Raw genomic sequence first — 10,995 nt, 5'->3', positions numbered from 1 at the left:
AATCATTCGGTCAGTTAATTGCAGTTGTATTTTACACCATATCGATAAATTGCATTCGAGTGATTTGTTCTAGCCAAGGAAATTCGCCATCATTCCTATCCAGCTTGGTCTTACTCTTTGATGTTCTGTTGGTATTTCCAGCAAGGGTCCCTATTGACCCGTGCATGGCATTCTCTTTGAAATTTCCCGTCTTCTTTGAATGGGGTACTGTGGTGTCCTCGACTATCGACTTTGAACTTCTTGTATGAATATGACCGGGCATTGAATATAATTTTGAAAGAGTCGTCAGAGTGAAGCGAGGAGACTATCGCCAAAGTATGAAGCCTAAAGCGTAAACACCCCGATTAGGTCACGGCAACGCGCACAATTGGAGATCCCTATTGTCAGCTAAGTTTAAATATTATGGTCTTTTGATTTTGGAAACTCAATCCCACTGTGCGTTGTCCGTCTTTTCTTCTGACTTTAGTATGACACCTTCACACGCTCTCACCGTTGAACAAGTCATTCCTGAACCGCCCTCTTTCTACCTTGATATGCGCACTTTGGATCGATAGCCCGAGTCATGGCTCTCATCGAGAGGGTTCTCTTCCTCTTGACTCAGCGTTGGGCTTTCTGTCTCGCTGCGATTGTTTATTCCCTCGGTCTACTGTACATTGCTTTTCACAATAGGCCTTCACATGTCGAGAGCTCACGGTAAATTTCACCCCCAGGAATACTTGCACTTCGCTTTGTTAACTTGCAAAATTTCTATTGACAGTGTATTGACACCATGGACTTCACATCTCCCTGCGAACGTGGCCTCGGTATCGAGTATCGCACATTTCTTCGAGGATCTCCGCCTCCCTGTCGATGCCGACAATTTCACTGGCCTCAATGGAGAAACTTATTTGCTTCCATATTACTTGCCCCAAAAGCCCCCATTCACCAAGCCGCTGAGTTCACAGGTCCTTATTCTTGATGCAGATACCCGACCGTTGGATGAACCCGGAGGTATCTTGAACAAGACATGGGAGAGTTTGACACCTCGATGGGAATCAATGGACTGGCATACATATGGACGACTCAATCATTACTTGTGGGGTATGTGAAAGGGAAACATAGCGTTGATGTTTGCTCGAACACACGCATCCCAAGCACTTGCTAATCCGAATCTAGCTAAGATTCACGGCTACGACTACAAATTAGTCACTGCAGAAGACAAGCCTTATATACATGGAACCTGGTGCAAAGTACCCGCCATGAGACAAGCCATAGAGCACTATAAGTTTGTCGTCTTCCTCGACGCGGACATAGTCCTCCCCCATCTCCACGTCCCGCTGGAATGGCTTTTGAACTACTGGAATATCAACTCAGAGACTCTCATCGCCATGGCAAAGGACCCGGCAACTGATATCAACAATGACGATAGAGGCCAGGTATTTCTGAACACGGGATTCGTGATTGCGCAACAGAGCTCGCGTACCAAAGAAATGTTCGAGGCCTGGGATAACTGTCTTAATGGGACCCGGTATCCGGAGTGTACTCAATGGAGGGACAAATGGCCACATGAACAGGCAGCTTTTGGGACATATCTTCGGTATGACTTTAACCGGCCTGAGGATGTAAAGGCTTTACCTTGTGCAGAGGCGAATGGGTCTCCTGAGGTGGCGGATACGGGATGCTCAGGCAGACTCGTGCGGCATTACTGGAATGATAAACATTTGGTGTCGTCCAAAGTGCAGGAGGGTATCTTACGATATATCATGCCGTCTCTGCATGACCAGTTCTTGCAGGATTACGCGAAAGTTGAGTTGAGATGGAGGAATCCATTGGAAGAGCATGACTAAGTAGTAATTGGCTCGCCTATTCCGGATTTATTCCAGTGTCATACATATCAATCGTTGGTTTTTCTTTTTGAAGTACGTTGTCTAGGATCAAGAAAAGTACCCATATTGTACAGCTTCATCGATTATAGGATATCTGACATGTTGAGCTTATGGGGCCATGTTGGAAAAAGAGACGCCTTCCACCAGTGAGTCCACAACTCCACTGCGACTAGGAAAACAAGATATAATGCAGAGAGTGAGAGAAAGAGAGCGGGGGTCATAACGCTCAGCTGGCTGTGAGCGCACAAAGAAAAAAGAAACCGCTTTCGACTGAAAGTCCGAAACGCACGCTATTCACCCGAGCAATCAGAAAAGTGGAAACATGTACATCTTAAAATAAATGGCGCAACATCATGGACAGACTCGATTCTCCTCATCGGTCAAGAGGTGTGTTAATGAGGTTAGAGGACGATTAGCAGGCGCATCCATCGTTAGTGGTGGTCTCCTTAGGATGAATGTTGACATCGATCACTAGAAAGATCACAATTAGCTATCGAGGAAATGCCAAGCGTGCGGAGAGGAGACCTACTTGTGCTTTCTCCCTGCTTGGCCTCACCCTCCATTCCTGGCAGAGCTTGGGCGATTCTTCGGAACAATTGCTTCACGTTGTGGCCAACCTTCGCACTGGTCTCGATAAACATCAGGCCGTTCTTCTTAGCCTCCTCCTCGCCTTGAGCGGTGGTGACTTCCCGCTTGTCATTCAAATCAGTCTTGTTTCCGACCAGCACAATGATCACGTCGTTCCCACGCTCCCCGCGCACATCATCAATCCATTTCCGAGTGTTTTGGAAAGACTTGGCATTCGAAATATCGTATACGACGACTGCCACGCTAGAGTCACGGATGTAAGAGGGAATCAAGGAGCGGAATCGTTCTTGGCCAGCGGTATCCCAGAGTTGAAGGCGGACAGTTCGGTCTTCCAGGTACATCGTCTATAACAAAGATGTTTCAGCGTCTATCGCCACATTGCCACCACCCATCAATGTATGGGTGATCAGGAACATACCTTGGACAAAAAGTCGATACCAATGGTAGCCTGATATGTGTTGTCGAACGAGTCGTACATGAAGCGCGTAATCAACGAGGTTTTTCCCACTGTAGCATCTTGTCAGGGCTGTCCTTATTGCATTGTATCCACTCGGATCGATTGGGAAGCTCGAAGGAACCGGAAATCGTACCGCTTTGTTCGCCTAGGAATACCAATCTATGATGCATGTCAATCTTCCTGATTTCTTCAATCTTAGCGCGGAAGATGAACCTGACTCACTTGAATTTCTTCAACGGGTTCGAATACGACCCTACCCCAGAAGCGGAGGCCATGGTTGCTGTTTGGTGATAAAGAGAGGGGGGAGAGTGGGTTCAGGGGGATTTGAAATGTGCTGCAGGAAACAAGATCCTGAGAACTCGCGACACAGAAGAAGCCCGATTGCTAATAGAGCATGCAAAGGAATCGAGAGTCGCAATTAAGTATTGAACGTTCTCCCCTCTCTGGTTGATATTCTACGATCAAGTTGAACGAGCCGTGGATCTGGGGAACCACGACTTGTCACCGCCCCGAGCCACACGGACCAGTTAATCCGCTCCGGCCACCGAAGCACCACTCACACTCCAACTGTCCGCGACAGCTTCAAAGCCGAGCTCTTTTATCGGCCTTCCTTCACTGCGAGACCGTTTCGCTCCTTTATTCTCAAACAGGTCGTCATGGCTCTCCTGTACCCCCTTGGTCTCTCCACGACCGCCCTCGTGGTGGTCGGATTGTGTATGTTGAGCCTCCCGGAACCTCTCCGATCTGGACAGTTCGAGCTAACCAAGGCCTGCGATGGATAGACATGCTTTTCCAGGGAGAAGGTGAAGCCTTCAATGTACGTTCCTTGTCCGATACGGAAACCCATACTTCCCGCCCGCATACACCTTATTGACACGCGTTACTAGGTTGGCCGCTTTCTCGAAGAAGTATCCCCCTACGCCTGGGCAAACATCGGTATTGCGATGTGCATTGGTTGCTCAGTAGTCGGAGCCTCATGGTATGTACTTCATTGTGCTGGGATACTAGCTTTGAGCTTGAATGCGATGTACGGCCCCGCCCGCTGACATTGTTTACAGGGGTATCTTCCTTACCGGTTCTTCGATCGTCGGTGGTGGTGTTCGGGCTCCCAGAATTAGGACCAAGAACTTGATCTCCATCATTTTCTGTGAGGTTGTGGCCATCTACGGTGTTATCATTGCGATCGTCTTCTCCGCGAAGCTGGGCCCCGTCCCCGAGACGGAGCTTTACACCAAGAGCAACCTATACACGGGCTATGCGCTGTTCTGGGGAGGTATCACCGTTGGATGCTGCAATCTGATTTGTGGTATTTCCGTTGGTATCAACGGTAGTGGCGCAGCGCTTGCTGATGCCGCCGATCCTAGCCTGTATGTGACCAGATCCTTGCCCTATATGCATGTTTTCGTCAGTGTGACGGTATCTGACCTTCTATTTCTTTTTCCGCATTTAGGTTCGTGAAGATTCTCGTCATCGAGATTTTCAGTTCAGTTCTGGGTCTGTTCGGTCTCATTGTTGGCTTGCTGGTGGGTGGCAAGGCTCTCGACATGGGCGCGGCGTAATGATGCCATGAAGTGCGGGACCTTTGCATCAGGAGAGAGAGAGGCTATGAGTGCCTAGACCGGGGCATTGGGATCAAGGAACTAGTCCAATCAGCCTAATCCGCCCAGCCCGCCCCATATATGATTTCATCTCGGCATACTTTCTGTTTATTGTTTCCCGTTTCCCCCTCAAAACTTCTTTCTTGTCTTATGTTTTGATACACAGCATTGGGGCGTCTGGGATTTCGATTCGTAGAAGCTCTCTTGTGGGTTCGGGTCATGCTAAATGCATCGCTGATCCGGGGAATCGTGCCCACTTGTGTACAGTAATGAAGTTATAGCAAATGAGAGCCACTTATTCCAGAAAGAAGTAATAGATCTCCATAATCCCTATGTTCTGCTGGTTTACCTAACTTACGTCGAAATCGTCGTAACCAAAGTGTAGCACTGACCGCTTGGGTTGCATGCGTTCCGAGGTTTCGCGATACCCCGGAATTCCATAAAAAACCACTTCTTTCCCACCTAAAAACCCCCACTTACCCGCATTCAACCACACAATTGCGCACAATGGAACCAAAATTGAAGGTAGCCATACTGATCGTCTCCGACACGGCCTCCCAGGACCCCGCTTCAGACAAAGTAGCGGGGGCTTTGGCGCCCATCCTCGCCCAAGAGGGGAAGTGGGAACCCCCCGCAATCAGGATCGTGCCGGACAATGTGTTCCAGATCCAACAGGCTATCTACGACTGGGCCGATGGAGAAGATTGGTATAACCTCATCTTGCTTAGCGGCGGGACAGGTTTTGCAGTCAAAGATAACACACCCGAGGTAATCTATCTTGTTGTCTGTTGGTCAACCGGTTGACGTTTTGCTAAATGACATCACCCCAGGCTGTGACCCCCCTGATCCATCGTCATGCCCCGGGTCTAGTGTGAGTTATTATACCGTATCTCCGAGATTAAATGAACTGCCCAAAGAAGAACTAACCTGTTCAGCCATGGTATGATCGCCGCTTCATTGAAAGTAACGCTATGTGAGATGACATCACCACCAGCCATACCCGGCCTGTGCACTACTGTATAAACATTGGACTGACCCCCCTTCCAGTTGCGATGATGGCTAGACCAGTAGCTGGTGTACGCAACAAATCATTGATTATCACTTTACCGGGATCCCCCAAAGGAGCCATGGAGAACCTTGAAGCTGTTGTGAAACTTCTGCCTCATGCCTGTATACAGAGCGCTGGGGCCAACTCCCGCAGTTTACATGCTGTCGGCATGAAGAAGTTGGAGAGTGACGCCGGAGTTTCCTCAGACAACAGCCGTCACCATCACCACCATCATCACCATGCTCACGGTCACGGTCATGGACATGCTGTTCCCAAGGCTCATACCTCCCCGACAGACCGACCTCAATCTAATGACCCATCCGCGGGACCTAATCAAAGGTACCGTTCTTCGCCGTACCCAATGCTGTCTGTGGAGGAGGCGCTTCGCACGATAAGCGAGCAGACGCCTGCCCCAATGGTCATTGATGCCCCAGTGAACACATCCATTGTGGGATCAGTTGTTGCCGAAGATGTCTACGCGGCTGAGATGGTGCCTGCCTATCACGCCAGTATTGTTGATGGGTACGCCATCATTGCCCCCGAACCTACCGACGCCGGAGCTACGACCAAGGGCGTGTTCCCTGTAGCATCCATAACCCACGCCACCGCTGGCGGAGTTTTAGAGCCACTCCAGCCTGGAACCATTGCTAGAATTACCACTGGGGCTCCTCTCCCTCCAAATGCCAATGCTGTAGTCATGGTTGAAGACACTGTGCTAGTCTCCTCCACCCCAGACGGCAAAGAAGAAGCTACTGTCGAAATCTTGGCGGACGACATCCAGCCCTCGGAGAATGTTCGCGATCCTGGTAGCGACGTGACTCTCGGCTCTAAGATCCTCGCCCGCGGAGACTTGATCTCCCCCGCCGGTGGTGAAATCGGGTTGCTAGCCGCCACAGGCACCAGAACTGTCAAAGTATTCAAGAAGCCCCGCGTGGGTGTCCTGAGCACAGGAGACGAGCTCGTGGAGCACGATGATCCTCGCGAGCTCGTTGGTGGCCAAATCCGTGACTCAAACCGTCCTTCCCTTCTCTCCTGTTTGTCATCATGGGGATTCGAAACCGTGGATTTGGGTATCGCCCGCGACACTCCCGCCAGCGAGCTAGAACATGCCCTCCGCGACTCTCTCCGCGGTGTTGGCCGGGCCTCTGCAAGTGTCGATGTGATCGTCACAACTGGCGGCGTCTCAATGGGCGAGCTGGACCTCCTCAAACCAACCATTGAGCGTTCCCTCGGCGGTACAATTCACTTTGGCCGAGTGTCAATGAAACCCGGCAAGCCCACTACCTTTGCGACAATTCCCTTCAAAGAAACCGCCCCTACCTCCGGTCAACAAGAACGTAAATCAAAACTCATCTTCTCTCTCCCCGGTAACCCGGCCTCTGCCCTGGTTACTCTGAACCTATTCGTCTTGCCTTCTCTGCATAAGCTCTCCGGCCTCGGAGAGAGCTCACAAGCCATGGCCACGAAGCCCTGGATGGCACCGCAGCTTGGCCTGCCGCGCGTGGCTGTTGTGCTGACACACCATTTCCCTCTTGATCCCAAGCGCACTGAGTACCACCGTGCAGTCGTGACAGGCTCACGCTGCGATGGCCGCTTGTATGCCACCAGCACTGGTGTCGAGGGCGTAGGACAGCGCAGTTCGCGGGTGGGCAGCATTGCCCGTGCGAATGCACTTGTTGTCCTCCGCCCTGGACGTGGTGTCGGAATCAAGGGTGAGATCGTGGAGGCGTTGATGATGGGTCCTGTTTATGGATCTGATACCCGAATTATTTGCTAGAGCGTCAAGATTGCCTCCTACGACGAGTACGATTATATACAGGGGCTGGACTCCCTAGATTATACTTTCTTTCTGTGTGATTTAACTTTACTTTTTCTCTATATTTTCCTACCTTTTCTATCGTCGATATGATACAGTGCTCTCTGGACAGACTCCAGTAGATATCTATGAGCAAATGACAAGAAATTCAAGCAATACAACCTCCTCCGCGTAAATGAATATGTAAAACCGAGATGCAGTTGTACCAACTAAAGTCTATAATCGTCTAGAAAAACTGGTCCTGACCGGGACGAAGCTCAACCCTTGGTAACCTTATATCCCTTCTTCTTCTCCGCCCGCAAACCAACCAACGTCCCGTCCCTCCCCTGCTTTCTGGCAATCTCCACAACAAGAAATCGCACAAAGTCCGTCAAGGTCCAGTAGCTACTATGCGCACTCAACATATTTAGATACTGGATATTGAGTGGACCACCCCCACCAGATAGATAATAGTCTATCTGGCCATTATCGTTTAGAAGCAACATGCGTTTCTCAGCAATCTCTTCACGGGTAAAGTCATGCGTTTCCATTTCGACGTTCGAGGGCAGCTTGGAGACCATGGCGGGACGCACAGGGTGCGCTGAAGGAAGAAAGTTCGATGATGACGTACTCCAGCGGAAGACGCTGCCAAAGGATTGCCAGAAGCCAGAGGTTGAGCTGGGAATTGAGGCTATCTTTAGGGAATTCGAGAGGTCATTGTCTACAGCGGCGTTGACACGGTAGGCAATTGCTGAGAGGAATTTATTAGTATGAATGGATAAGGAAGGCAGAGATGGTAATAGGAATAGACATACGGTCTGTTGTGTGCAGGATATTGTACAAGTTGTCGACCGCGAGACAACCGTAGGTGCCAGCTTCGCCAGCCACGCCACGAAGTCGGTCTTCACCTTCGCTGCCTGGTTTCTCTCTGCCCTTGCGAGGAAGGAGATTCGCTTGATAAAGTTAGATCCAGAAGCCCACCAGGTGATACAGTTAGAGGTACCTTTATTGAGCAATAAGAAGAATCCGACAGGACTTCCACAAAGAAACAGGTTTGCTGTATCAAATTCAAAGACATCGCTATGCAATGGGGTATCGAGAAAGTTGAAGCGAGGGACATTTGTTGGCTGATGACTTAAAATATCAAGGGCCATGACACTCCCCAGAGAATGAGCAAGGAGATGTACGCGACCCTTTTCCTGGAACCCAGGATTATTCTTGCACCAAAGACGATAGATGCGATTGGCTTCCCGGACAACTGCCTTGATCATCCTTGGCTTGTGATGTGACAAATAGTAAGGAATGTCAAGCATCACATCACTGATCAGTGACCGCACAGCAGGAAGTGTCTGAGGGGTAATGTCTGTGAGGGAATATTCGTTCGTAAATGGATCCTCCATATCCGCAGGATCATGGGATGGGTCTTCCAGAGACAGTGTCGTGCGCCAGTTTATGGGCAGAACCATGATTCCCCCATGATCTTGACGAACGTGGGGCCAAACAGGCTCGCTATTTAGCTCCATATTCACTTCGCGACGGAATGCATTCATCGCATGTGTAAAGTGAAAGCTTTCCATTCGCTCCGACAACTTTTGACCAATACCATGTATGACAAACATTAGGTCTGTCGGAGTCGGACGCAGCTCTTCCATCTTACAAGCGTAGCATATTTGTTCGCCAGGGGCTGGTGTTGGGTTTTGCGATGGGTTCCGTCGAATGTAATTCCGTACATCCACAGGATTGGCCTTGGACGGATGCAACCGATCCCACAATTTGCGACTGAATCCACGAACTACGGGAATCCCGATCTGGCGGCCTTTGCGAATTGAATTGAGTGGTTTTCTTCCCTTGGATGCAGATGGCAATAGGCTTGGTCGGAGAATCTGGGCATTTAATGCGTCAACGTAAATAGCGCTGGAGGTGAAATATGGCTTAACGCCCTCAGGATTAGCTGCTGTTGCCCCAGAGGCACGGTTCTTGTCAAATGATAAAGCTTCCTGTGCCCCAGCCGAGGGAGTATCATTCTCATGCTCGGTTTGTGCAGTTCCGGGTGGATTAGCAGAGCCTGGCTCATTCTTGTGCCACAGTTTATACGCGATTTTGATCTCTGCGTCAGCACCATTTTCTACACAACTGTTTAGCTCATCTTGCCATGTCTCTGTCCATGGCTTCAAGTAGGCGTATCCCTCTTCCAGTTGGTTTGCCACTGGTGTCTCTACCGGCAGCATGGTGTTCTTGTAGAACCACGTCGCCCTGACCACAGCTGAAATATCGTGTAGCGGGCTCCAATAGATTGGTTTCATCTGTATGGTTTCAATACATTGTTTGCGATGCTAGGAAGCAGTTCATACCTTTAAGTTTGGTAACTCAACCAAGTGAAGGCGCAATGCGCCCACCGGAATCGTCGTCTGGGATTCTTCCGAGTCCGCTGTCTCCGCGAAGTCATCCACACTTGTGTCCTCCAGACTAACAGTCGCCCGGAGCCCCGAGGGCTTTGAAGATGAGTGGTGGGGGGCATTGCTGCGCAATTCCGCTTGCCACTCAGCTCCATCCTTTGACGCCAGTGATTCGAAAGAACGGCCAAGTGGAGTTCCTGGCTGAGAATCTGGCGCTCGGATAAAAGGAGAGCCGCTGATACTCGCGTCACGAGATGGAGGTGCTTGAAGACTACCCGCAATTTCCTGCCTCTCGACATTCTCACCGGGCGGGGAAAGACTCCTTCTCTTAGCTGTACTTGATTCATTCAAGGACGAAGAGAACATCCTTTTTCGGTGACTAGCACCGCTGCTGGATGGTCCAGCAACCTCCTCTGGTATTGAGTTCCAATTGCTCGGGGTCCCTCTGCTGCTGCCCAGGCTAGATCCTCCTCGAGCTGCCGTCTTTTGGCGGCGGTTTGCCTCAAAACCCGATTCATAGCCCGGTACAGCTATCCCCGCACGTTCCTTTGATGTTCCCGAACGGGATCCACTGGAACCAGATTTCCTCCGCTGGGCTTCCCGTAATTCCGACCAAGCTGTCTCCAAGGCGACATTATCCCTTGCGGAAAATGGCTGTGGGGGAGCTCTTTCATTCCCTGATGCTTGCCCACTAGCGGCTGGAAGCGGAGCCAAGGGATCGTCGATTGGCAGGGATGAGACGTAGAAGAATTGAGATCGAATCTCTGGCGGGGCAGACAGCGAATACAAGCTTGTGAGCTCTGGCTCTTCCTCCGTCAACAGACAGGACGAGCCGTACGTATGAAATGGGCCGGTCATGGTGACCAAGGGTCCCACTTTTTTTGGGTGGAAATTCGAGAGTCCGGGGCGATAAAGCCTGGGTTCCAGATCTAGACGCCGCTTTAGGTGATGATCATGGTCGGGCGCTGTGACTGGTCAAGCTGGTGTTTCAGAAGCACCCGTCCGGGTGGTCAAAGTTGACTGGCAAGTTGCATTCAAGGGGAAGATAATGGAGAAAGTTCAAAGAGACAGAAAAGACCCGATCTCAGGAAGGTGATGCTGCTGCCTCAGGCGTTTGTTGTTCCAAGAGGCCAATGACGTCGCCGCACGTGCCACCAGTTACCCAACAGATTGTTTCCTTGCTTCTTGCGACTATAATTGGACAGTGGAGCACTGTAGATCGATCAACGTGAAATTCTTTATTAAAAT

At 50.4% G+C, this 10,995-nt stretch overlaps 5 protein-coding genes across 5 annotated transcripts; 3 read left to right on the top strand and 2 right to left on the bottom strand.

Annotated features, from left to right (window-relative positions):
- Positions 1-677: 677 nt before the first annotated feature.
- Positions 678-1,826, top strand: N7503_005601 (uncharacterized protein; the record flags this gene model as incomplete). The annotated part of the gene is made up of 2 exons (XM_057065148.1): positions 678-1,080; positions 1,156-1,826. The coding sequence occupies 2 exons, from the start codon at positions 678-680 to the stop codon at positions 1,824-1,826; spliced, it is 1,074 nt and encodes a 357-aa protein (XP_056922891.1).
- An 89-nt stretch (positions 1,827-1,915) lies between these two features.
- On the bottom strand, positions 1,916-3,264 carry N7503_005600 (Rab family GTPase YPT6). The gene is made up of 5 exons (XM_057065147.1): positions 3,133-3,264; positions 3,044-3,069; positions 2,872-2,960; positions 2,395-2,797; positions 1,916-2,336 (listed from the first exon to the last, which is right to left on the bottom strand). The coding sequence occupies exons 1-5, from the start codon at positions 3,183-3,185 to the stop codon at positions 2,278-2,280; spliced, it is 630 nt and encodes a 209-aa protein (XP_056922890.1). The 5' UTR covers positions 3,186-3,264; the 3' UTR covers positions 1,916-2,277.
- A 302-nt stretch (positions 3,265-3,566) lies between these two features.
- On the top strand, positions 3,567-4,469 carry N7503_005599 (H(+)-transporting V0 sector ATPase subunit c''; the record flags this gene model as incomplete). Its single annotated transcript, XM_057065146.1, has 5 exons — positions 3,567-3,624; positions 3,693-3,727; positions 3,798-3,889; positions 3,969-4,277; positions 4,361-4,469. The coding sequence occupies 5 exons, from the start codon at positions 3,567-3,569 to the stop codon at positions 4,467-4,469; spliced, it is 603 nt and encodes a 200-aa protein (XP_056922889.1).
- A 546-nt stretch (positions 4,470-5,015) lies between these two features.
- On the top strand, positions 5,016-7,333 carry N7503_005598 (bifunctional molybdopterin adenylyltransferase MobB/molybdopterin molybdotransferase MoeA family protein; the record flags this gene model as incomplete). Its single annotated transcript, XM_057065145.1, has 4 exons — positions 5,016-5,276; positions 5,339-5,379; positions 5,444-5,481; positions 5,556-7,333. 4 exons carry the CDS (start codon positions 5,016-5,018, stop codon positions 7,331-7,333), a joined length of 2,118 nt encoding a protein of 705 aa, XP_056922888.1.
- A 296-nt stretch (positions 7,334-7,629) lies between these two features.
- Positions 7,630-10,605, bottom strand: N7503_005597 (DDHD family phospholipase; the record flags this gene model as incomplete). Its single annotated transcript, XM_057065144.1, has 4 exons — positions 7,630-8,102; positions 8,167-8,304; positions 8,355-9,654; positions 9,703-10,605. The coding sequence occupies 4 exons, from the start codon at positions 10,603-10,605 to the stop codon at positions 7,630-7,632; spliced, it is 2,814 nt and encodes a 937-aa protein (XP_056922887.1).
- Between the last annotated feature and the right edge of the window lie 390 nt (positions 10,606-10,995).

The sequence above is a fragment of the Penicillium pulvis genome, assembly GCF_028828015.1.
Source record: "Penicillium pulvis strain IBT 33274 chromosome Unknown contig_23_segment0_segment0, whole genome shotgun sequence".
Classification (NCBI taxonomy): Eukaryota; Fungi; Ascomycota; class Eurotiomycetes; order Eurotiales; family Aspergillaceae; genus Penicillium; species Penicillium pulvis.
The sequence above is the reverse complement of the archived record's forward strand: the minus strand, read 5'-3'. Positions and strand labels throughout refer to the sequence as shown.